Genomic DNA, 22,774 nt, shown 5'->3' with positions numbered 1-22,774 from the left:
TAAGTTTCTAGACCAGAAGTTTTGTGTATCTCCAGAGTAATTCAGTTTTGTTTTCTTCTTTAGAGAAAAATAATCATGAGATTAGATGGTCTTCTAAAAATTAATTCTGATGGATAATTTCAAATCCAGACAATTTGGAAGCTGGAGGAGACCTGGGAGTTTATTTTGTGCACGATTTGTATTGAACAGCTAAGACTAAATGACACCTTTGGTCACACTTCTGGGCAGCACCAAGAACCTCCATGTCCCCATTTCTACTCCCATGCACTTGGCCACCCCCCTGCCTGAAAAATGAAAGGCGTGGAGAAGATTTTTAAAATAGAAAAAAAAATGAGTCCGTGACTTGAAATTTTGTGTGGAAGTGCACACCTTGTGGGGCTTCCAGAAGGTGCTTCACGACGAACACATTTGAATGTGGAGCTGTGAGCCTGGGTCCAGTTGCTTTTTTCTTTTCCATTTCACTAATCATAAGAGTGTATAAATGTAGCCACAGTGGCTCTTGGCCTCTGTGTGTTTACACAGATTTTGTTCTTCTGTTTTCAAGAGTGTTTATTTATTAAATATTTGACCATGCCTCTATCTGCTGTGAAATATTTATTTTGGGTGTAAGGGCATCAGAAGTCAAAAATTAAATATGGCCCACTGGCTAGCTCCAGTATCTCTTTTTAAGAATTATTTCCACTTTGGGGATCTTTGGTGCCCCCTAGTGAGGTGATTTGGTAAAAGCATTAGTTAATGGATGATGGATACTGTTAGCATTTCCAGAGGGATGGTTTAGCAGTTTTGTTGACAATGAAAAATAAATGTAATATATTCTTTTTTTTTTTAAGAAATTGAGACCAAGAAATGAGCAGCGGGAGAATGAATTAATTATTTCTTTCCTGAGATGTTTATATGAAGAGAAGCAGAAAGTTCACACCCATATTGGGGAGATGAAGCAGGTATGACTTTTTTTTGTCTTCTTATAAGTTTACAAGGCCACTGTGCAAAACAGAGTCTTGAGGATTTTATGAAGCCCTGAAACCTGTTTTCGTCCCTGTATTTTAATTTCATGTGTTGCGCAGGTAGGGAAAACTGGGGAGTATCCGACTGTGCTGGAGAGGGCGGGCCGTTTCGGGGCAGCCCTGGCTCTGATGGGAGGCCTGGGGCAGAGCTTCTCTAGAACCGCACCAAGGTGCAGTTTCCCTGGGGTGCACGCACAGCGTCTCTCCAAGTTGGGTTCTGCCCACCGATTGGCTTTGGCAGTCACGTGCCTTTCCTGAACTCTCAGAGCTCAGTACAGTGTCTGACAATGTTTTTAGTCCCGTTGGCCACTGTAGGGCCCTTCAGCAGTGACGCTGACGCCAGTACACTGTCTGTGCTTTCGGCCCTTGTGTGTGGACGTTCTTCCCTCCAGCTGGCGTGGGAGTTCTGCGCTCCTCCTGCCCACTTTTGGATGGGCCACCCGGTCTCTGTTTTCAGTTAATTCTCTAGTTCACCTTTCAGCGATTTTTTCTTATTTCCATTGCTTTACCCCCTCATTTTTGGTCACTAATAGTTTTTTCTTGTTCTGTTTTTTTCCCTAACATGTTCCAACAGGGAAATTGATAGTTTTGAAATGGTTTGTAACTGCTAGAGGGGAATAAGGCAGTCAGGGTGGATGGGAAGTTTTGACCTAGGTGCTAACTCATATTTATGGAAGAGGGTGGTATCTTTATGATGCAGGCATAGGTTAGTCCAGTGGAAAAGTACGTTTATTCAGTGGGTTTTTTTTCATGTGAAAACACCAGAGAAGTGAGTGTAAAAGAGAACAAGCCTCACCACACAGAACCGGCACCTGGGCAGGACTTTCTCTCGAGATTTCTAAGCGTTCTGTCACCTGGGGGCTGTGTCTGTGCCTGTGAAGAAGTGGCCCTGATCCCCAGACGTGTTTGGGTGTTCCCCAGCAGAAACTTCTAGATGTTTATTTTAAAACAAACAAAATGTGTTATTTTCGAAACATGCATAATTTTCTAAGTGTGAATTATTTTCAAATAATGTATGTATTTTAAGATTTATTTATTTAATCTTAGAGGGAAAGGGAGGGAGCGAAACATCAAAGTGTGGTTGCCTCTCACACGCCCCTTCCTGGGACCTGGCCTGCAACCCAGGCATGTGCCCTGATTGAAAACTGAGTTGGTGACCCTTTGGTTTGCAGGTCCGCACTCAGTCCACTGAGCCACACCGGCCAGGGCTGAAACAGTCTTGTTAGACAGGAGGAGAGAGTATAGGAAGCACTGAATGAGGTATATGGAGATTCCGGTGGCTGGTCTAAAAGCAGAAAAGCACGAGTGCAGTTTTTCTGTCTATGTAGGATCTACTACCCACGACTAGTCTTTCAGCCAATATTTTCTTCATATCTCAAAACAATCCATTGTAAATGCTTCTATTTTATGAAAACTTTTGTTACAAGTTTGAAAGCAAGTCCACAGCTTTATAACTTTGTGAGTGAATGGGCATTGGGCCAAAGGCAGTCCAGTGAGGGCCCTTTGTGGCTAAATTGCCTTTGCTCTGGAGGCTGCCACGAGTCGGAACAGGCTCTTGTTCTTGGTAAATGATTGAACAGAACCAGGTGCTACTCGTAAGGCACCTGACCATGGTGCCTGACACTTAGCAGGCACTTGGAATTTGTTGCACACGTCTCTTACTTCAGGTGTCTCCCATGGGCCAGTCTGGCGATCATTGCTCATGTGCTCATTCCTCAGCGAGCAGGTGTGGACTGTCCCGAGTGCTCAGTGACTCAGTTAAGACACAAAGAGAGGTGATAGTTCCCCCTTCTTGAAGTTCTACTCTAAGTCACTCTTCTAATGCATGTGCTAGTTCTCATAGAGGTAAAACTCCAGATGACTGGACAACGCTGAATGTAGCTCTTATCAGAACTGTTTCTCTTTTCAGCTTTAAAAAAATGTATAGCATTCATTGGTGAATTAGGATTTCATCCTGACAAAGAAGATGCAAGGTCTTTGACCAGCAAAATAGCTGAGTAAAATTTAAATGCTTAATTGCTATGGGAATCAGGGGAGACAAGTTAAGAGATTCTCTATACCAGGGGTGTCAAATCCATTTTCACCAGGGGCCACATCAGCCTCATGGTGGCCTGCAAAGGGCCATATGTAACTTCGGGACTGTGTAAATGTACCTGCTCCTTAACAGTTAAGTGAGAGCTCAGCGCTGCCCTCAGTAGAAACAAGGTGCCGGGCTGGATAAAACAAGGTGGAGGGTTGGGTTTGGCCCACGGGCCTTGTGTTTGCCACCTGTGCTCTATACCCATGAGGTTGGCAGAAATTTAAAAATGTGACAATACCACATAAAGATGAACTCTCATGCTGCTGCTGGGAATATGGATTGATACCCTTTGGGGAGAGAAATTTGCCGGTATCTGGTGCAGCCGAAGATGCACAGATAGAGCCAGTGGCCCAGCAAGGACGTCCGTAACTGCCTTGTAACAATTGGCACGTGTGTGAGGAGGCGCTGTGTCTGGGCGAGGCCACTGCAGTCTCCTCTGTAAATGTAAAAAGGGAGTTGGTGTTTAACAACAGGGGTATGAATAAACCTTTATGATAGTACAGTGAAGCACTGCATTCTGATTGAAGCTAGTGAACCAAAGAATCTTTGTCAACGTGGGTAAATCTCAAAAACATTGAAGGAAAATGCTAATTACAGAAGTGTAGGTACAAGGTGATACATTCATTTAAAGTTTTAACTACACGTAAACCAACATACATGTTCCATGGATACATACATATATAAAAGAACAAAATGTGAGTTGGTGCGATGAACACCAAATTCAGAAGAGGGGTTATTTCTGCAGTTGGAGGAAGGAGAGTGATTCAAATATGTCTAATTTTTTCTATTAAAAGTAGGAAGTAAGTAGAAAAGGCAACGATGCCATTTATTGAGTCAGGTATGTTTTAAGTGCTTTGATGTGTATTCATTTATTTAAAGTCTCATACCGGCTCTGTGAGGGAAGTTCACCATGCATCTGCAGGCAGAGGAACCGATAGGGCAGCAGGCAATGACCTGTCCAAGGCCACAGCTGGGGAGGGCGAAGGAGCAGCCCCAGAGCCGTGCTCCTCACTGTTCTCCACGCCCACAGAGTGTTACCTTGGCCAAAGGGGCTCTAGGGTTATAGCAAACCATCAGGTAACAATTCAGAGAAGTAGAAAGCAATTTGTGTATGGGTTTGGTAGGTATTTTTTAGAATATGCCTCTGTTAATAAGTAACATTAAACTTCATTTAACAGTTGGCAAACAAGCTCCATTATGTTGCCAGTCTCATATTATGGTCGATCAAGGGAGAGAAGCTCGGCAGCAGAGGAGAATGACAGGGAGGATGCAAACAGGAGGTGGGAGAGGAGACAGAACTCTAAAGAAAGTGGTGAGGAGGTTAGCATAGGCAGAGAGAACAGATTCTTCAGTTGCTAAATCTCTTTTATGTTACCCTCCAAAATGCCCCAAGTGGTAAGTCGTTACTTTACTTTAAAAAGCTAATCATAGCTACTTCCTTTGTACCAGAAGCTGCGCTCAGTGCTTTACTGGCTTTACCTGTTTGAATCTCACAATAGAGCCTCACGATCAGATCTTGAGTTTGGGCTCATTAGAGAAGAGGAAATTGCAGCCCAGGGAAAATAAGTCACTTGCCCAGGGCCACTCAGTGCATGACAGGCCTCTTCCCACTGCAGAGCACAATTTCCAAAGGGCTTTGCGAACTGATGGGCTTCCCAGCACATTCTTTATCGTGCTCAGAGCAGGCAAAGCAACTCTTTGAGGCACAGCTGTTTGCTGGACCTGCTGCCAAGTCACTGAGGAGCAGGAGAACGAGGTCACAGGTAGAATATTGGCCGGGGATCAGGAAGGTGCATGCGAGAGATTTTTCATTCCTTTAAAAAGGAAAAAGAAAGGAAGTTGTAAGTAACTCGTCATTGTTCCACTTTTTTAGACAACACAGATTGCTGCAGAGAACATTGGAAGTGAATTACCATCTAGCGCCACCCGATTTAAGCTTGATATGTTGAAAAACAAAGCAAAGAGATCCTTAACGGAGTCTTTAGAAAGTATTTTGTCTCGGGTAAGTAGCATATTTCCTTCAAATTTAAGTTAAATAACTTTTTAAAAGAATGTGAGATTTAATTTGTTGCTTTTATTCTGTCAGTGCCCATCACAAAGTATAGAAGGTGACATCTTTTGAAATGTCCTTTCAATCTTAGAACAGTGCTATCTGCACTTGAAATGGAGTTTTTACCTTGGTCTGGGTTAAACAGAGTTTTTGTGTTGTGTTGTATAGAGTCAACCCCATGGAATTTTTGTCTCCACAAAAGATGTTATTCATTGGCTAGTTCCTGTAAAGGGCACAGATTAGATGCCCCCTTGTGTGGGTTTGGTTCTCCCTAGTGTCACTGGGTGCAACTTAAAGGTCCAGTCCCAGACGGTGGCTTGTGTGCTGTGCCTGGAACGCTCTATAGCAGTGTCAGCCCTCAGGACAAGTACCAGGCACCTCCTGCTTTTAAATAAAGGTTTATTGAAACACGGCCACATTCATTTATTCACTGGTTGTCTGAGGCTGCTTTTGTGCAGAGTTGAGTAGTTGCCGCAGACACCAGAGGCCCATGGAGCATAAGAGATTTGTTTTCTGGCCCTTTACAGAAAAAGTTTGTGGACTGTGTCTGTGTAAGAATAGAAAACATACATAGTCACCAATCTGAAGAGTTTTTGAAGAAATTTCTACCCCCCCTCTTGAATGAGTATAAGTACCCTTGATAGCACTTTTCAGAAATCGAAGTTTGATAACCTTTCTAGAGCTTGCAACATCTTCCTACAGTTCTTTTGGATTTTTGTGGCACACTTCATTTAAAAAGTGTGCTGTATTTTTTTTTACTTAAAGTTTGGTTTTATTTTGTTTGATGATGTTTCGGGGAGTTCTGTAGCATCCTCAGAGATCATTAAAGCAGTCCCTTTACAAAGCCAGGGTGGGGGCAGCTGTTCCTGAGAGCTCCCACGTGGACAGAATATTGTCGGAGTGTCACACAGGCGAGGTTACACTGACTCGTGACCTGGGAGAGAGTGGTGGGGCATGCTCGCTTCACCGGGTGGTTTCCTTCATAGATGAACTGTCTCTTCTTCCTGCCTATTAAACCTGCCAGCTGACCAATCTGCAAGGTGCTTGGAGCGTTCAGGTTGGTGTGTTAATGTAAAAACAAAAGGACGGAGATGTCGACTGTCTTGATGTACACATGTGCTCAGCAGTGCTTCTCGGAAGATGCATTCTTCCTGAGTTTATTTAAATAAACCCGGGTGCTTCCAGCTGATGCCTTTGCACAAGTCTCAGGGGTCATAACTCGACTGCCTTTTCTTTCTGTAGGGTAATAAAGCCAGAGGCCTTCAGGAACATCCTGCCAATCTGGATCTGGACAGCTCTGTGTCCAGCTCATTAAGCAACACCAACAGAGTAAGCACATTTTTCTTTATGTGACATCCTTGAGAAGCCAGCAAATAGGTCTTGCTTGTCTTCTATCTTCAAGGCCCATCAAAAGGGGCAAAGAGGCCTCATACCTCCACCCAGGAAAGGATGGTGCTTCCAGACTCCGTGGTGCCAGGGGAAAGCTGGTCATGCAACTTGCGTAACAAAGCCAAGGGCTATTCCATGAACAGAGAAACTGGATCCCAAATTTGGACCACTAAGAGCTAACTTATCACAAAGCCACCAAGGGATTTCTTTCTCCAGTAGATAGTCCACTATTAAAAATAATTGAAATGGGGTACACCTGGAAGTGGGTTCATGAATGATGAGGAGTTTGCCACTTCTTCAGTTCCTGAACTAACCTTATCCTCTGGCTGGCTCTGTGATTATGACTGAACATTACTGCTTTAGTCAAATAAGCAGCTAAGCCTCAGCCCTCGAATCTGCTGCCAAGCACAGCTTTGTGATAATGACCCAGCCAGTGGTTTTCTTTGGCAACAAACCTGTATCCTTGTTTTAATTTCTTGCTTTCTAGACATTGACACATATACCTATTTAAACTTTGTCAGTTCATCTTTGAACCAACAAAATGTGGGTCTCGGGTTTTGTGCCCAGGAGGTCAGCTTTCCTTCCGCTCCCAGAGGGCTGCAGGTTTGAGAGAGGGAATTTCTGTGGCGGCCAGCTCCTTACTGCAGCAACTCCAGGTTCTGCTGAGCTCCCTACTGGGCTTGTGGCTTTAAAGTTTTTTGATCATAACCAACACATTTAACATTGCAGAACAGTCACAAACACATACACATAACACTCACAATCAAAATCTCACCAAACATCTGGTCAATGCAAAATCTAGTAGAATGTTGCCTCATCCGCCCTCCATTCACTACTTCTGATTCTGTGTCGTGATTCACTTCCAGTCTGGAAGCGTTATAGTTTATCTGATGTTTAGAGATGAACAGACACAGCCCCTCTCCTGTAGGAACTTGTCTGGCAGGACAGAGAGGACAGATCCTCCAGTAACACCAGCGTCCAGTTGAGTTTAGTAGGAGCCCCGAGAGTTTGAATAAGAGACAGGGTAACTTAGCAGTCACAAGAAGCAGGATAAAGGGAGTTAATTTTGCTCAGTGGAACCAGAGAAAGCTTGGGGAGGGGGGCCTTATGCTTTTGAATTAGATCTTGAAGAAACTGTAGGACTCGTACCTGTGGGAGTGGACAGGGAAGAAGGCATTTCAGATAGATCAGTGTGAATAGTCACTCTGAAGAAGTTCATGTCGATCGAGTGACTGTTCCAGTAAGTCTTGCTTGTTTTTTATTCTCCAAAACACGCATCTAGGACTAAATACATAGTTTGAATTTCTTGGGTAATTCTAAGAGAAATGCAGCTTTTCAGAAGCGACCTGTGTGTACTGTGTGTGTGAGTATCTTTAAGTGTAGCTCCTCGCATCTTTTTGTCGTCCTGAGGTTGAGAATCTGTTGCACAGATATGCCATCTGTTGTATGCATTTAATGCGATTGGATCTCTTCCAATAAATTGTTCATCGAGGAGGTTCGGAGAGCCGAACATCCAAATGGCCCTTTCAGGTGTAAAGTTAAGCTCAGGGTTAGTTAGCTCTTTCACGTAATTTGGAGGGATGTTACTGAGAATGGGGTGAGCAGGTTTGCGTGATGGAGATTGTTTGCTGTGATGTGTTGTCTCAGAAAAAAATTTAAATTCTTACAGGAAAAGGATCTTTGAAACTGTAGAGTCCTAAAGGATAAAAATATGTTAGTTAAGTTTAAAATATCATTTCATGGTATGTTGAGAATTAAGCTTTTCTTATCTGATTCTTACAGAATTAAGTGTGATAATCTCTCCCCTCAATAAATTTAATTTTGTAAAATTAAAATTCTTAGTACATATGATCTAAAAGGCACTCAATTACGTAGCTAATGAACAGAGAATTTAGATTCTCCAGTCCCACCATTAGATGCATTTGTTTCTTTTTACTCTTTCTATGTTGATTTGTTTATCCCTTGCAGCGATTTCAGTAGAGACAAGCTGGTCCACTTCCTCTTATTTTATATTTTTTGATTTGAGAGAAATATACAGGCCACTGACCAGCTGCTGGGCATGCAGTGGTGGGCATCGGTTTGCGTGGTAGTTTGTGCCGCTGAAAGAGTGTGTATTTTGAATGCCTACTCTGTTAAAATACTGTCATGATTCTCAGTGAATGTGTGAGCACCCACTCAGTAAACTCACTGATTACCTAGCAGAACAATAACTTACATTTGTAACATTTTACAGTGAACAGATACATCTACTTGCCCTGCTCAATTCTGAAACCCAGTGAGGTGAATTTTCACTATACCTATGAGGAATTTGAGGTACAGAAAGAAGTTAAGTACTTGGCCTTAAATCGTAGCAATAAGTGCCTAGGGAAAGATTTTCCATATTCTAAGAATAATCTAGGGTATAATTTTGAACCCTAAGGATTATCATATTAAGTCTTAGCATTAGATCAGATTCAGAGCCTTAAAATGTGGGTGTAACATGTATGAACACTCTTGGCAGAAAGAACCTGATTCGTTTAAAGAGTGCAGACAAGCTACACAACCTCAGTACACTGCATATAAGCAACAGTACAGTTGTGTATTCTAGAGCGAGGAAACTGTTTTGGTTTTGCTAAGAACAGTTACGTGTTATGGTTTCTGTCCTTCACCCTTGCATTTGGCTCGTTTCCCCTGTGTCGTACACACTAGCATCTTGTCTCTGACAAGCAGATGTTTATCGGGCCTTTATTTCCTTATGTATTTTGGTGGCCTCTAGGTGGCATTATAATCAGATGTGCTTATGTGTTGAAATGTGTTCCTGCCTCTTTGGAGATTTGTAAATGCCGCAGGTTTCCTGGGTTGCGTCTGATCCGCTGTGCGTTTGCCGCCAGGAGCCGCCCGCGTGCGAGAAGGAGGCCTCGCCCGAGTCCGAGAGCAGCTTCAGGCTCCCGGGCTCCTCGGACGACCTGTCCAGTGACTCGGAGAGCCGTCCCGCAGAAGAGCCCGCCCTGCTCTCACCCCAGCAGGGCTTCCGAAGGCGTGCGAACACCCTGAGTCATTTTCCCGTGGACGGCCAGGAGCCTCCGGAGCCCCCCCAGGGGTCTCCAGGGGCCTCGCAGAGGAAACTAACGAGGTATCACTCAGTGAGCACAGAGACGCCGCACGAACGAAAGTAAGATTTGTTGAAAATGTAAATTTGTTGTGTAAGATAGCTGGGGCATACCTGTTACTAACCAGGTATGTGCATTTCAGGTGTATTTACGGGTCAAAGAAATCCGAGTCGGGGTTTCCTCTTGGCTTAAAAAGCTAAAGCTGGAAGCAGTGACTCACTCCTCCCACCCGACCCCCTTGGGACACGTAGATGTGGGAGGCACTTGTTCCTCATTCAAGTAGCTGGTCCAGGTGTTGTGAAGCACCTGGTAAAACTGAGCAGACACGTGTAAGAATCTCTCCTCAATCAGTGTGAGAGGCAGCACTGACTTTGGAACTCGGCTTCTGCTTTGAGGGGGAGGAGGGAGGGGCCCGCAGGTGCGCAGGCTCCCTCGGCCCCCGGAGCCTTTCTCCCACGGGGCTGAGAGGCAGGGTCCTTCCTCCCCGAGCGCAGTGTGAGGCCTGCAGCGGCCCTGGCGGCCTCACATCCTGGTCCCAGCTCTGTCCTGAACTGGCTGTGACACTGGGCAGACCTGCCGAAATCTCTCTGTGACAAAATTGGAATAGAGGTTTTCTAAAGTCTCCATCGGTGTGAGAGTTCTGGCTTCTTCTAAGAGGATCTAGTAATTTTAATAATTGGGCTCTAATGGGAATTTCCTGGTTACAGAGATGGTTCAGCAGCACAGAACCAGGAGTTCTGTCTGTCAGGGATCCCTTCTGGGGTCCCTTGGCAGTACATTTGACCCTAAGTGTCAGAGACCATAAATGCACAGAGTTATCTTTAAAAGTAGCTTTAAAAAGCCTTTTTCAGTCTCTCACCTCATAAACATGAAGCAGGGCCACACGTGGTGACAGTCCTTCCTCTGACTGGCAACAGCAGAAGCCACAGGACATGTGTGTCCGTGCTGGTTGTACACGGATAATGGCAGTCCACGTGGGGGCATGTCAAAAAGTGACAGAGTTAACCACCCTCAAACGACCCAGCAGGGCTCTCAGCTTTGTGTTCAGTCAGCTATTGAAAGCAGTGTGGTGGTTCTTCGGGATTCAGGGCATCCTTCAGAAGCTAACATTTAATTACGTGACATGCTAGAGACAAGCGTGGTTGGAGGCCTTCCGAGGTTCTCACCGTGTTTCCTAGAGCCCCGTGTGCACACCGGGCGCTTTCGCCCTGCCTCCCCACTGCGTTCCCACCCCTCCGTCTCTGGCATTTTCGGCGGGAATGCAAACATTCCTGTCTAGAGAGTCCTCGTTCTCCTGCTGAGCGTGGTGATTCACACAAGGCAGAGGTGGTGGAATCGGTGTCCCTGACTGTGCATTTCCCTTCCGCCCCACGAGTGCAGCTTCCCGGAGCTTCCTGCTGGGCCCAGGTGCCCAGAGGGATGGGGAAGTGCCCCGCCCTCCCCCTCCTCCCTCCCTCCCTCCCTCCCTCTTTCCCTCCCTCTCTCTTTCTCTCTCTCTCTCTTTCTCTCTCGCTCTCTCATACCTATTTTGCTTTCTTCACCCCTTGTGAACTCTTCTCACTTACGTACAGGAAATGAGACATTGACATTCAAGGCAGGTTATTGTTCATTTCCAAGAGAAATGTATTTTAAAAACTGGATTTTGTTTTGCTTTCCTTCACTTTTGTTTAAATTTAAAAAATTTTTTCCTGACAGTTCCTAAAAAGGGAATAGAAGAAATGGTACTTTGGGGTGTGGAGACGTGTGGGAAATGACAAAGAATGACCTTTCACAATGCTCTTTTCTTTTTTCTTAACTAAAAACTACCTCTACCGGGGAAAGTCGGATGCACCAGCCTCTTACCTACTCTTTGGTGTCCTCCACATTCACCTCCGAGTTTCCACCCTCAGCCTCTAAATCCCAGTGCTTTCTCTCTAATTGCTATTTAGTGCGAATCATCCACCCGTTGGCGAGTCTAAAAGTTGCTCAGGTCCTTCAGTTCCTGCTCCTCCACCTCGTCTTAACCCCTCCGCCTCCTCACCAAATTTTTTTAAGTACCTAAAACATAACTCGAGCGGAGAACAAAGTGGGAATGCTGTGCCGAAGAGGTGAGCACACACGCATGGCAAGTTCAGTGTCGTTTGTCTCCCTGGGTGGGCCGCACGGGGAGGACGTGCTGAGCGGGAGCTCGGGCCACGCTCGGGCACGTGTGTGCACGCACGGGCACGTGTGTGCACGCACACGCTTGGTTGTATCATTTTCAGTCTATCATTTGAACTGACTTAATTGTACTGTCGATTCGTTTTCATAACATTGGATGTTTTCAAAATTAATTTTCTCCAAAGGTCTTGATGGCCCGTGGGTTTTGTGTGCTTATTTTCACATTCCTTCGCCCCAGTGTACACACAGGCACACACACAGGCAGACAGCACCGCGCCCGACCGCATACACCGCTGTGCGTGCCACATCAGACACTGCCTCACCAATTTAGGAACATTATTTTCCCTGTTTGAAAGAAAGAGTCATTTTGGAAGATGGACTGATTTTGTTGTTGTTTTCATTTTCTTTTCTTGTGGTAAGGGTGCTTATCGAGAGTGTTTAAAGTGTACAACACAATATTGTTAACTCTAGGCATGGTGTCGTAGGGCAGATTTCTAGCATTTATTCATTTTGCAGAACTGAATGGACGGATGTTTTTAAATTAACTCATTGATTCCACTCATTTAAAATAAAGTTTTATTAACTAAAAAGTGAAAGTTAAATCTCATTGTAAACTTTTTAATTTCTTACCTGGTTTAATTTTCTTAGCATTAAAACTAAGATGTTTCTTTTATTTTGAAGCTGTTTTATACTTTGTATTTCTTTATCCTAAATTCTTTTTTTCAACCAAACTCTCAGCATCTCCTACCGTAATGCCCTGCGGAAAAAACTTCATTCTTCTTCCTCTGTGCCAAATTTTCTAAAATTTCTGGCTCCTGTAGATGAAAATATCACCTCTGACTTTCTGAACACAAAAAGGTAGGGTCTCATTTAGATATCCGAAGCCTGAGTAGAAGTGCTGAATTATTAGATATACAGGGATTTTCAGCTATTCTTTGGCCATTTAAAAAATCATTTTAGCTAAATCTATTGTGTCTTCTTTCTTATACATTTTCCTTCCTGAATGTCATTTTAAAAAAATGTATAGTCAACCTGTTCTAATTTTGATGAGGATTGGTGTATTAGTATGCTGTTATTCTCAGAAGAGTAAGGGAAGTTTAACCAGTTCTCTAAGTGAGAGCTATGTTTCAGGGGACAGTGAGCACGTGGCTGGGTGTCGGATCGGTTCGTTCAGGCGATTGCTCAGCTGTGTGTGTGTGTGTGTGTGTGTGTGTGTGTGTGATGGACAAAAGTAGGTTTACAGTCGTGAGTACACAAAACAGTTTATTCTCGTATTATTATTTATTGTTGTATTATTTTCCACGTGAGCGGCTGTAAGCCTACTTTTGCCCTGTATGTCCTGCCATCAGGGAGAGCATTACCATGATTCGATGTTATTTATGTATGTTGATAAGTATACTTTGTTTTGTAGTTTTAAAAATACAAATGTTAAAACAGTAGTCATCCGTCAGTGACTGTGTAGTCATTGCCTCGATGGTTCTGTGTAATTTCACTTTTCTGTTCTCTGAGGCGATCTGTGGAGACAAGGCGCAGACCCGTGCCAAGGTTGCCACGGACAGATCAGGGAGATCGGGGCCCTGCTGACAAGGCCCCTTTAGGCAGTTTCTCTTTTTAGGGAAGTGGCACCAAGAGATGCCCAGTGGAAGATAAGGATTTGTTAAGCATAGTTCTTAATACCTTTTACAATAGAAGTAAATTAGGGGCTTGCAGTCTTACCCTTTTTATGAAAAGTGTCCTGTGAGAAAGCAGTACTTTTGGAATGTTGATCCACTCTGTTTGATTTAACTTCTGCCATTATCTCATTATATTTTCTTTTACAAAGATAATTTATAATATAGTGCTGCTTCTAAAAAAAACAAAAAAGTCAAACTTGAACACCTTTGTATTCCTCACCAGTTATAAATGCAATGTCTTGTGATTTTAGGGACTTTGAATCCAAAGCCAACCATCTCGGTGACACCAATGGGACCCCCGTAAAGACCCGGAGACACTCGTGGAGGCAGCAGATATTCCTCCGAGTGGCCACCCCACAGAAAGCGGGTGACTCTCCCAGTAGATACGAAGGTAAGGTCCACCGAGAAAGTGAACTGCCAGATTTGGGCATGACTTCTACCTGTAACAAAGGCATGTTGGTGGAAGAAGAGGTGAAATGGGTTTCAAGTTATAATGCCCTGGTTTCAAAGCTCCCTGGCTAGGAAGCTGAGTGACGGCGCGATCACTGTTTCCAGAGGCCCCCAGCCCCACGGAAACCTGCCACGGGACTCGGCAGCTGGCTGCACCTTGTGGGAAAACGGCATCTCTGCCAGGCTCCACCATCGCTCCTCACCCCGCCCTCGGGATGTTGAGAGGCTCGGCCTGACACCCCACTTCTCTCCTTCCCGCCTCACTGTGTCCCCACACTTGTCTGTGTTCCCTGTCCGAGCCCGGGGTGTAGGTTTTCCCATCAGCCCCACTGCTCCGGTCACGCTTGCAGTGCTGTGTGTGGGCAGTCGCTGTCACTCAGTCTGGGGACACGGGCGGAGTGGCCTGTGTCCTCTCTTCCTCGTGCCCCTAAGAAAATGGAGAATATGCTGAAATCTGTCTTATGTTAAGCTGTAGCATAGAAAATGAACTTAAATGTGGTTCTTTTGACTAAAATTAATGTGTTTTCTGCATCATAAACTTTGAGCAGTGTTTACTTTTTTTAATGTTCTATAATCAAAAAACATTTTTTCTTTAAAAAAGTGAAGCAGAAAAGTAGACCTCCAAAGATCACTTGAGTTCCTCAGGTCTCCCCTGACACACTTCTGCGTGTCTGTTCGGACACAGCACAGGCTAATCCAGGAGTTCAGGCCTCCCGCCCCTGCCTTGGGCGAGGACCCCTTTCCTAACTCCACCCCTCGCCCCGCCCTTGCTCAGCTCACCTCCCACCCTCTTTTTGGTTTCCTCTCTTCCCCTTTCTTTCCCTCCCCCCCCCAGAGTCCTCATTAATATTTAATTTAAAAAAATGAATCCTTTTCCAAATTGAACAAGAGCCTGCTTTGGGCTCAAGCTAGTTTTGTGATGTAAATCATATGACTTCACTCACACTTGGTTCTTTCAGCTGTCTCCCATCCGAGTAGTGACCAGACCCAACCCTGCTCGGCTTCCGAGATCAGACGAGACCGGGCGCGTTCAGGGTGGTTTGGCCGTAGACTGGTTCTTTTCATTGTAAAACAGTTATTGTAATGTGGGCTCTTCCTAGCTCATGGAATCGCATTAAATTATACAGGTGAAAGCACTTTGGAAACCTGAAGGCAGGTCAGATGTACAGTGATGGCGTTATTTCAGTCACCTTCACTGAGGCTGGAGCCTGGCATTAGGCTTCTTGTGGAGGTGTTTCCCACAGAGAGGCGCACTGGAAAGACTGGGCTTGTAAAGTCAGCGAAATTAAAAGGTTTCCCCCCCCCCCCCGAAAATTGAGGTATCTCAATTTGTATCAATTTAGAAAATTTAGTTTTAAAGATTTCATTATTAGGTTGGAGAAAACAGTGGCCTGGATTTTGTGACTAAGTTCCCTGCTTTGTGGATTTATAAACCAAGTCTGCTGGGGTGGCGACTGCAGAAAACCCCAGACTTGTGAACTGCTGCACGGGGAGGTCTCCTTGCAGGCAGCTCTGGCCTCTAATGAGATGGCCGGTGGCTTCTGCGGGCCCCACCCCGGCGCCGTTTCCTGAGTTTTAGGAAGGGTGGTGAGTTTCTGGTCCGGCACTGGCATCTCCCAGTGGGCGTCCGAGGGCCTGAGTCAGACAGCCGGTTCTGGCCAGTGTTTGCACCTTGGCGGAGCCTGAGATGAAGTGGGCGAGCAGAATGCGCTGTGGGCTGTGTGTGGGGGAGTGCGCCCTGTGTCACGGCAGCGGGCAGGAGTGCCAGGAAGAGGAAGAGGAAGAGAGCCAGGGCTTGAGTCTGCGTTCCCTTTTGGAAGCTTTTCTTTTTAATTGGCGTAGCTTGGGATATTGCAAAAGATTGTATTTAACTCCAAATTCCACTCTTTTTTATGATATTTGCAATTGATAGTGATGTTTGGTGCATTCTGGGCTGACTGACGCAGTTGGGCAAAAGCTGGGAGTGAATGAGATGGGGTGATGGATTGGAGTCCCAGAGGTCAGAGCACTGAGCAGATGCCTCCGGAACCCTGGCCTCCTGGGGACTGAGAGCGGAGTGCTTGGTATTGTCCGGCCCTTGGTGGAAGTGGTACTTGGAGGAGTACTCAAAAGTGGACCCAGCTTCCACCTGACTGGGCCCCTAGGTCACTCCTGAAGGTGACCAGGAGCTCACTTTGGGTCCTCTTCTGAAATCCAGAGCAGAGTGACTGCGTTCCAATCCCAGCTTTTCACCTCAGGAGCCCGGCACTGGGGCGAGCTGTCTACATTTCTTACCTGTGACCCAGGATTGATTATATCTCTGGCCTACTGATTGAGATAAGAGAACATGACATTTTTACTGACTTTTTTTTTTTTTTAAAGAAAAGCTTTCACAATTGGTAAGATTAGAAAGAGTCAGTGAAGAGAGTTTTCGGTATAAAGTCACTTTCCACTGTGTGGGTGTCCGGCTGGTGCTCCCAGCCCTATGCTGCACTTACCTCCTCCTCTCCACTTGGAGGCGCTATGGAGCCACCATGCTGCCTGCACCTTCCTGCCTGGTGGAGCCCTTCAGTGGAGCTACTGTGCTGAGGGGTAGATCTCTCTCACCACCAGCGTGGGCAGGATGGCCAGGCCTCACTCTTCCTTTGCCACAGTGGAGAGGCCCACCTGCTGCAGAGGGCTCTTCCTCCCAGGTCTCTGCTAACACCCTGTTGGGGGGCTTGGGGGAGGTTGTGGGCAGAGTTGGGGAGGGTGTGGAGAGGAGGGACCTGAGGGAGGCCCAGGAGGGGGAACTGAACTGTGATTTGTGGCGGAAACAACAGCAGTAACAGCCGAAGAGGAGTTTCTGTGTTCATAGATAGTGCCCCAGTCTCGCTGTAGCTGCACCGCACAGGGAGTCGTTGCGGAGATTGAAGTGTGACCGTATATTTAACGTAATTAAATGTATAATGTGTAATGATAATGCATTGAAAACACTTGGTGCAGTGGCTGGAAATGTACGAAGGCCATGGATGACTGTAAAAAACAGCCCATCCCGTTTGAGAACAGTTCTAAGTTTTCCAACAAACTCTTGGATTGAGCCAAATCCTGCACCCTGTCTCCCCTGCCTGTGGTCCCATTCTGGCCTCTGAAGCCGCCCAGAAGACACCTGCTCCCACTTCCTGTTCTTCTAATGGCAGAGGGTCCTAGACGCCGCTGCTTGCTTTAATGCTCCTCTCCAAGCTAAGTGCCATCGTCCCTTAGCCCTCACACAGTTTCCTGTGGAGCCCCATCATCTGAGCACACTCTGTCTCCGTGTTGGGAACCTGCGCCCAGCATGGAGCTCCCATGGCCCCCAGCCCTGGCGGGGGCCCCTTCTCTCACCGAGCAGCTGCTGTTCTCTTAATGCAGAGCCACCTTCAGAATCCATCTCTGCTCCAGGTAATTAGCTCCCATTCTTGACTCTTACAGTATGTTGTCCCTTGGCCATGAACTCTTACTTAAAAATTAGACTGATTTCTAGTTGCATTTGGGAAAAAGTTTTTAAAAAGCTTTTTTCCAGACAGTTTGTGCTGGTGAAATGTTGTAGCATTGGTCTCAGCCAGTCCATTTGGGGTGATTGTGAAGCTTGATTCTCACGATCAGTGTGTCGTGAAGAGCTGTGGGAAGCTGACGAGCCACGTTCTGTGTCTTTAGGTGACTGATAAAAGGGCTGAGCGTGATGGGGCCGTGCCATGGTTCCTAGTCCAGGATCCTCACGGAGCCTGAGGCCCCAGACTTCGCAGCTGCTGTCAGGGAGGTGTCCTGGGAGAGCCCAGGCAGCGCGGGGCGGCTGTCACGGTGCATCGGCCACCTTTGCTCTCTGACAGACGCCACCAGGGCCCCTCGCCCTCACCACGAGTGCTGCTGCCTGAGGCCTTTGCACAAACTGTTCCTTCTGCCTGCAGGGCTCTTCTTCCCATATTCCCACGACTAACTGCCTCCTCACTTGCTTCAGGTCGTTACTTAAAATCACCTTTTCAAAAAGCCTGTCTGGCCACTCTGTCTCAAATGGCACCTCCCCTGCCATCACCGGACATTCCTAACCTCCTTACCCTGAGCTCCCCGCTCAGCACTTCCCTCCGGAGCGTTTACTTACTCGTTATCTCTATCATCAGGTTCCTCCTGTCTCCACAGGCTTTATGACTTTTCAAGGAGGGTGAGTAAATCGCTCAGATTCTTCTTAACTCCTTCCTCTGTCTCCTGTTTCTCTACACACTTGTCCTTTCTGCTCTCTCGTCGAAATTAAGAAATGCTGTCTGTATTCTTTTTATTATATTGTAGGTACTCTGTATGAGAGAATAAAATCATCTAAGGCCAAATTGGTACAATAATAATAAATTATTAGGACCTCGTTTATGGCAAGTGCTTTGCATGAATTATTTCCTTTCATTCCCAGTCAACTTTACGATGGCCAGCATTTTTATGGCACCGTTTTACAGGTGAGGGACTGAGTGGTGGAGTGCCGTCAGTCACTTTCCCCAAAGCTCATGCTCATGCCAGGGCTGCAGCCAGAGGGGACAGCGTGTGTCCTGCCAGTGCGCGTGTCCTGCTGTGGAGCTGCTTCCCACAGGAGGTTCCCTGTGGGTGTCCGTGTCGGGTGTGGAGTCCCAGTCCGTCCGCAGTCCCCCTGGCGGCCCGGCACCAACACCGTTCTGAGCATTTTAATGTGCGGACTTGCCCTCAGCGGGTTCCCCGCCCGCCCTCCCTCCCCATCAGCATCGGGACCGGAGTGTGCCGGGGAGGGAGGCTGGTTTCCTAGTATCTGAGTTTCCTTCTCTCAAACTGTGCGTCTTCACCCTCTGTCACCTTCTGCTCTCCATGTTTAAGGTGCAGAGATGGCAGCGTCTTCCACGGTGGCCTGGGGCCACTTGCACCCGCACTAGGTCTGTTTCCTTAGTGGCTGGACCAGTGGGCAGCCCAGGTGTCTGCCGCTGGTCACCTCGGTCAGCCTGAGCTCTGACTTGGACATGAAGGACGTAGGAGTTTTTATTTTTGTAAGAAACACTTAACAGTGCTTTTGAAGTGTTTTGGGTCTTCAGGATGACTTTTTGGGACTGTTTGATGTGTATATTCCAACAATGAAAACTGCAGTGAGACCCGAAGCCTTTAACCTTCACTACAGAGTGAGGCGGAGATGTTTGTATTGTCCCGTCCATTCCGTCCCACTTGGAAAATACTAACAAAAGGAACCACCAGTAATTTAAAAACCGTGGTGCTGACATAGTGATAAGGGTACGAATGAAGGAGAAATGGATGGACTGAAACCTGGACAGAAGGCTGTTAGCGAGTGTGGAGCGGGGCTCCAAGTAAATACAACGGAGAAAGCGGAACATAGAGAGTCGGACCTTGGGGGTAGAGGCAAAGAGACTAGACTGGTAAATACTGTCTGAAAATCAGCCTGTCCTTGACTCAGAGGCAGGTCATTTACCATCTGCAAAATCCCTGTGAAATAATGAAATTGCAGAGTCTGAGTTTCACATTTTAAAGATGTTTCTCACCTAGGTAGGCAGTTTAGAAATCTACTTATATATGGACCATATTTAACAGACGGCCCTGCTGGACCAGTTTGTAGAACCCGCGCAAACGTTCCCAAATGCCAGATGTTTTTCTTTCTCTTAATTCAACAGAGTCCCGTTGGTCTTTTGTAGGAATTTCCACTGGGAGGGACGGCTTTCCTTCCGACCTCAGAGGGGTAGGTCTCTGCTGCTCGGCCAGTAGGGCAGGTGCACAGTGCCACCGCAGCGAGGGGACACGGAGGAGTCGCCAGTGTGTGCTTGAGGGCTTGGCAGGACAAACGTTTTTGTCATAAAATGAACAGAGGCGGGTCCTAATGTGGAATGCTAAAAGCTGCCTGGTCATTTACATCAAAAGCAAAGGCTTAGGTGGTGCTTTAAGTTTGCAGTGGCCACTTCTGGTCGTTGCCCCCAAACCCCAGGGAAGTGTGTTCTTTCTTCTTTGCATAACGGGCTCCTTGGGTGAAGGTGTGTGAGTTGCTGAGTATGTGAAAGACCTGTACTTCGGGAACTATAAAATCAGTAGAGGGTGGTATTGTGGGGGTCCCATTAAACCTATTACAGGGCAAAGCTGCTGAAGGTTGGGTGTGTTTCAGCCTGCTTTTGTAGAGTGTGGCCAAGGGCAGACGGAATAGCTCCTCTGAGTCGAGAACAGCGATGTCGGCGGCTTCTTGTTTTCAGAGCCTCCCTGCCTGCAGGGAGGGAGCCCCCACAGGCCTGCACCGGACATGAAGATGCTGATACTCCTGCCCCTCAGATGCAGGCGTGAGCACTGATGTGGATGAAGTGGCTTTCTCCGGAGCGTGGTCTGGAGCAGCACCTCACAGACTCTCATGTGCTCAGAGTCCTCCGGTGACTTTGAGAAAAGGCAGACGCTGTGGCAGTGGGTCTGGGCGGGTCAGAGGGTCTCCACCCCTCTCAGGCTCGCCCATGGTGCCGGTCCCCCATGCACAGCCAGGACTTAGGACGAGTGGCCGAGGCACATCCAACCTGGCCCTTCTGGTGCGGGAGTCGGGCCTGTTCTGTGCTCCCCTCTGCTGCTCTCCTCACTCTTGGTGACCCGAGGAGTCTCCCAGGTGTCACAAACTTCAAATAAATCTAGGTCATCAGTGACATTTTTTTTTTTAATCCGTGCTGCCTGGAGAAGCAGAGTTATTCTGATTGGGAAAACGAGGTGGAAAAATACAGTGACAGGGACACAGAAATATTTGATAATGTGCCAGATGAAACCAGGCATACTGTCAGTCTGCCGCTGTCCTTCCACTTTATTTTCCGGGTGTGCTTTGTCCCTTGGGTGGCAATGAGGGCTCGGAGTGTGCGGGGTTTGTTTCCTTAGCTGCGGGCTCTGACTTGATTGTCAGTCCTGCAAAAAATGCTGAAAGCGAACTTAGATATTTGGTAGTAGAAATACTCCACAGTTTTTCTCCTACTGTATCATACAAATGACCATTGTTTTTTAAGAAATAATTTTTTAGGTAACTCTTGATTATGGGATGGGGAAGACCCCTCTATTTACCTCTGTGTGCCAAGGAGCAGTATTAGTCCTAGCCCAGTGCCTTTCGTTTAAGCATTTTAGATTACATCGTGAATTTAAGGATTTCAACAGCACTGGAAGCATTCAGGCATTATCCGTTTCTTTGGTTTTAAAGAAAAACCTATCTAATGTAGGTAAGACTTACTGATTTGAAACCCATTGTATAAGCAAATAGTCCATTGAAACTAAACTTAAAGGGTCGTTGTGTTGTGAGTATGGCGTTGTCAGTCTGCCTGCTTTATGATAAGGTCAAGTCTATTGGATGAGAGATTACAAGTGAATAGCAATAGCAAAACTAAGGAATATGGCCTGAATCTTTATAAAGACTGGTCTATATTGTGAAAATGCAGACACTGTTGTTCGACTACGATTTATTTTTATTGTGCATCACCAGATTTTCAAGAGTTTATACGCCACTGGGAAATCTTAATGGATGATAGGATAAGCGGGATAACTACAAGTAGAACTACTAGGAAACTGAGCGTCGTGGTGACACCTTTTGTTTTGATCCCTAGTCCTCGCCTGGCACTGTGCACCAGAGTTGGCTGGGGAGATCTTTAAAGTGTGGCTGCACCTGCCTCCCCGGTTCTCTGCTTCACCGTGAGGCCTGAGCGTGAGGGTTTTTTTTCCTTTTTAAACTCCCCTAAATGGTTCTGATTGCCCTTCTGATGGAGACCACTAGTTCAGACATCGGAGGGTGACTTAGGACACTGTCACCACTTGGTGGCAGTGTTGCTCCCTGCATCTTGATGGCCCTTTCTTTAAAATCCCAGAAAAGTGTGCTTTCTTCTTTTTTTCTCCTGTGGTTTTGTCTGTGGTCCTGTTTTTGTTAGAGTATCTCTCTTCCTTGCTCATTTGCAACTTAATTGAATGAAGAACTACCTACTAAATCATGTTTTTCTTTATTTTTCTACAGTGTTTTCTACAGCAGGCAGGCAAAATAAGGGAGGAAAAAAATGGTTTCCTATTTCCAGAAACACATGGTGATTTAGATGGTTCTTAATTTATTTTCCATATAACTTTGCTTTTCTGTGGTGAGTAAAGACCAGGCTCAAGATAAAAAATTGCAGACCAGGAATCAGATTCTTCATGGATTTCCGTGGTTTGAAGCTACTGGCTTTTTCCCCTTTATCGTGCTTCTTGACACATCATTGCAGACTTTGGGAAGCCACAGTAAATGGCAAGACTCCATTTCAGTTTGCTTTTTGGGGCCTGATAGCAATTGTAATTTAGCTTGAGCAATTGATTGAGCTTTTCCTAGTTAACCATGGATGTTTATAGTCAATCCTTACACTTGGTGCAAAAGCTGGAGATAAGGTCTGACATCATATCACCCTCTGGTCCCTGGTGGGAGGTGCTGAGGGCTGATGGCTTGGGCCCCGGGGGCCCAGCAGCCAGAAGGGGTGTAAATCCCGGCTCCCAGCAAGCTACCTGGCAGGGAATTCCTCTTAGGACTAAGCTGACTCCAGAGCGTGTGCCTCTGCGAGGCAGGGTGAAAGTCCAAAGTCAGAATCTTGATTCCTCATCTTTTAACTTTCATCTGTCGCCACTAGGGAGCCATTGACGCAGGTAGTTTGAAAATACTCTCAGGGGATAAAATCTGTAGGCATATCTGAACTTGAAGCAATCTCAAAGTCAGGGCAGGATGAGGGTGGGGCAAGCAGGTGCGTCCTGGGTACAAAATTTAAGGAGGCTGTCACTTTCAGGGCCCAGCAAGTCCTGACCTTGCATTTACGTGGCCCTGAGAATGGTGCCTCCTTAAGTATTGCACCTTGGGTGCCTGCTTGCCTCCCCCTCCTCCCAGCTGGCTGTTCTCTGCTACCCTCCCAGCACTAAAGTGACCTGGACTGTGC

At 46.4% G+C, this 22,774-nt stretch overlaps 1 protein-coding gene across 6 annotated transcripts in view; it reads left to right on the top strand.

The window, feature by feature from the left end:
• TBC1D1 (TBC1 domain family member 1) overlaps positions 1-22,774 on the top strand; it is a 202,263-nt gene that overhangs the window by 115,422 nt on the left and 64,067 nt on the right. For 2 of the 6 annotated variants that reach the window (XM_053672340.1, XM_053672343.1), the window contains 7 exons: positions 831-941; positions 4,958-5,086; positions 6,377-6,463; positions 9,352-9,674; positions 11,541-11,699; positions 12,490-12,609; positions 13,676-13,815. In XM_053672340.1, coding sequence (XP_053528315.1) covers positions 831-941; positions 4,958-5,086; positions 6,377-6,463; positions 9,352-9,674; positions 11,541-11,699; positions 12,490-12,609; positions 13,676-13,815 — 1,069 coding nt within the window. The remainder of the gene's footprint in view (positions 1-830; positions 942-4,957; positions 5,087-6,376; positions 6,464-9,351; positions 9,675-11,540; positions 11,700-12,489; positions 12,610-13,675; positions 13,816-22,774) is intronic. The other 4 variants (XM_037140364.2, XM_053672341.1, XM_037140366.2 and 1 more) reach the window with 4 other exon arrangements.

The sequence above is a fragment of the Artibeus jamaicensis genome, unplaced genomic scaffold, assembly GCF_021234435.1.
Source record: "Artibeus jamaicensis isolate MK-2021 breed Jamaican fruit bat unplaced genomic scaffold, CSHL_Jam_final contig_76, whole genome shotgun sequence".
In the NCBI taxonomy this organism is placed as follows: Eukaryota; Metazoa; Chordata; class Mammalia; order Chiroptera; family Phyllostomidae; genus Artibeus; species Artibeus jamaicensis.
The sequence above is the reverse complement of the archived record's forward strand: the minus strand, read 5'-3'. Positions and strand labels throughout refer to the sequence as shown.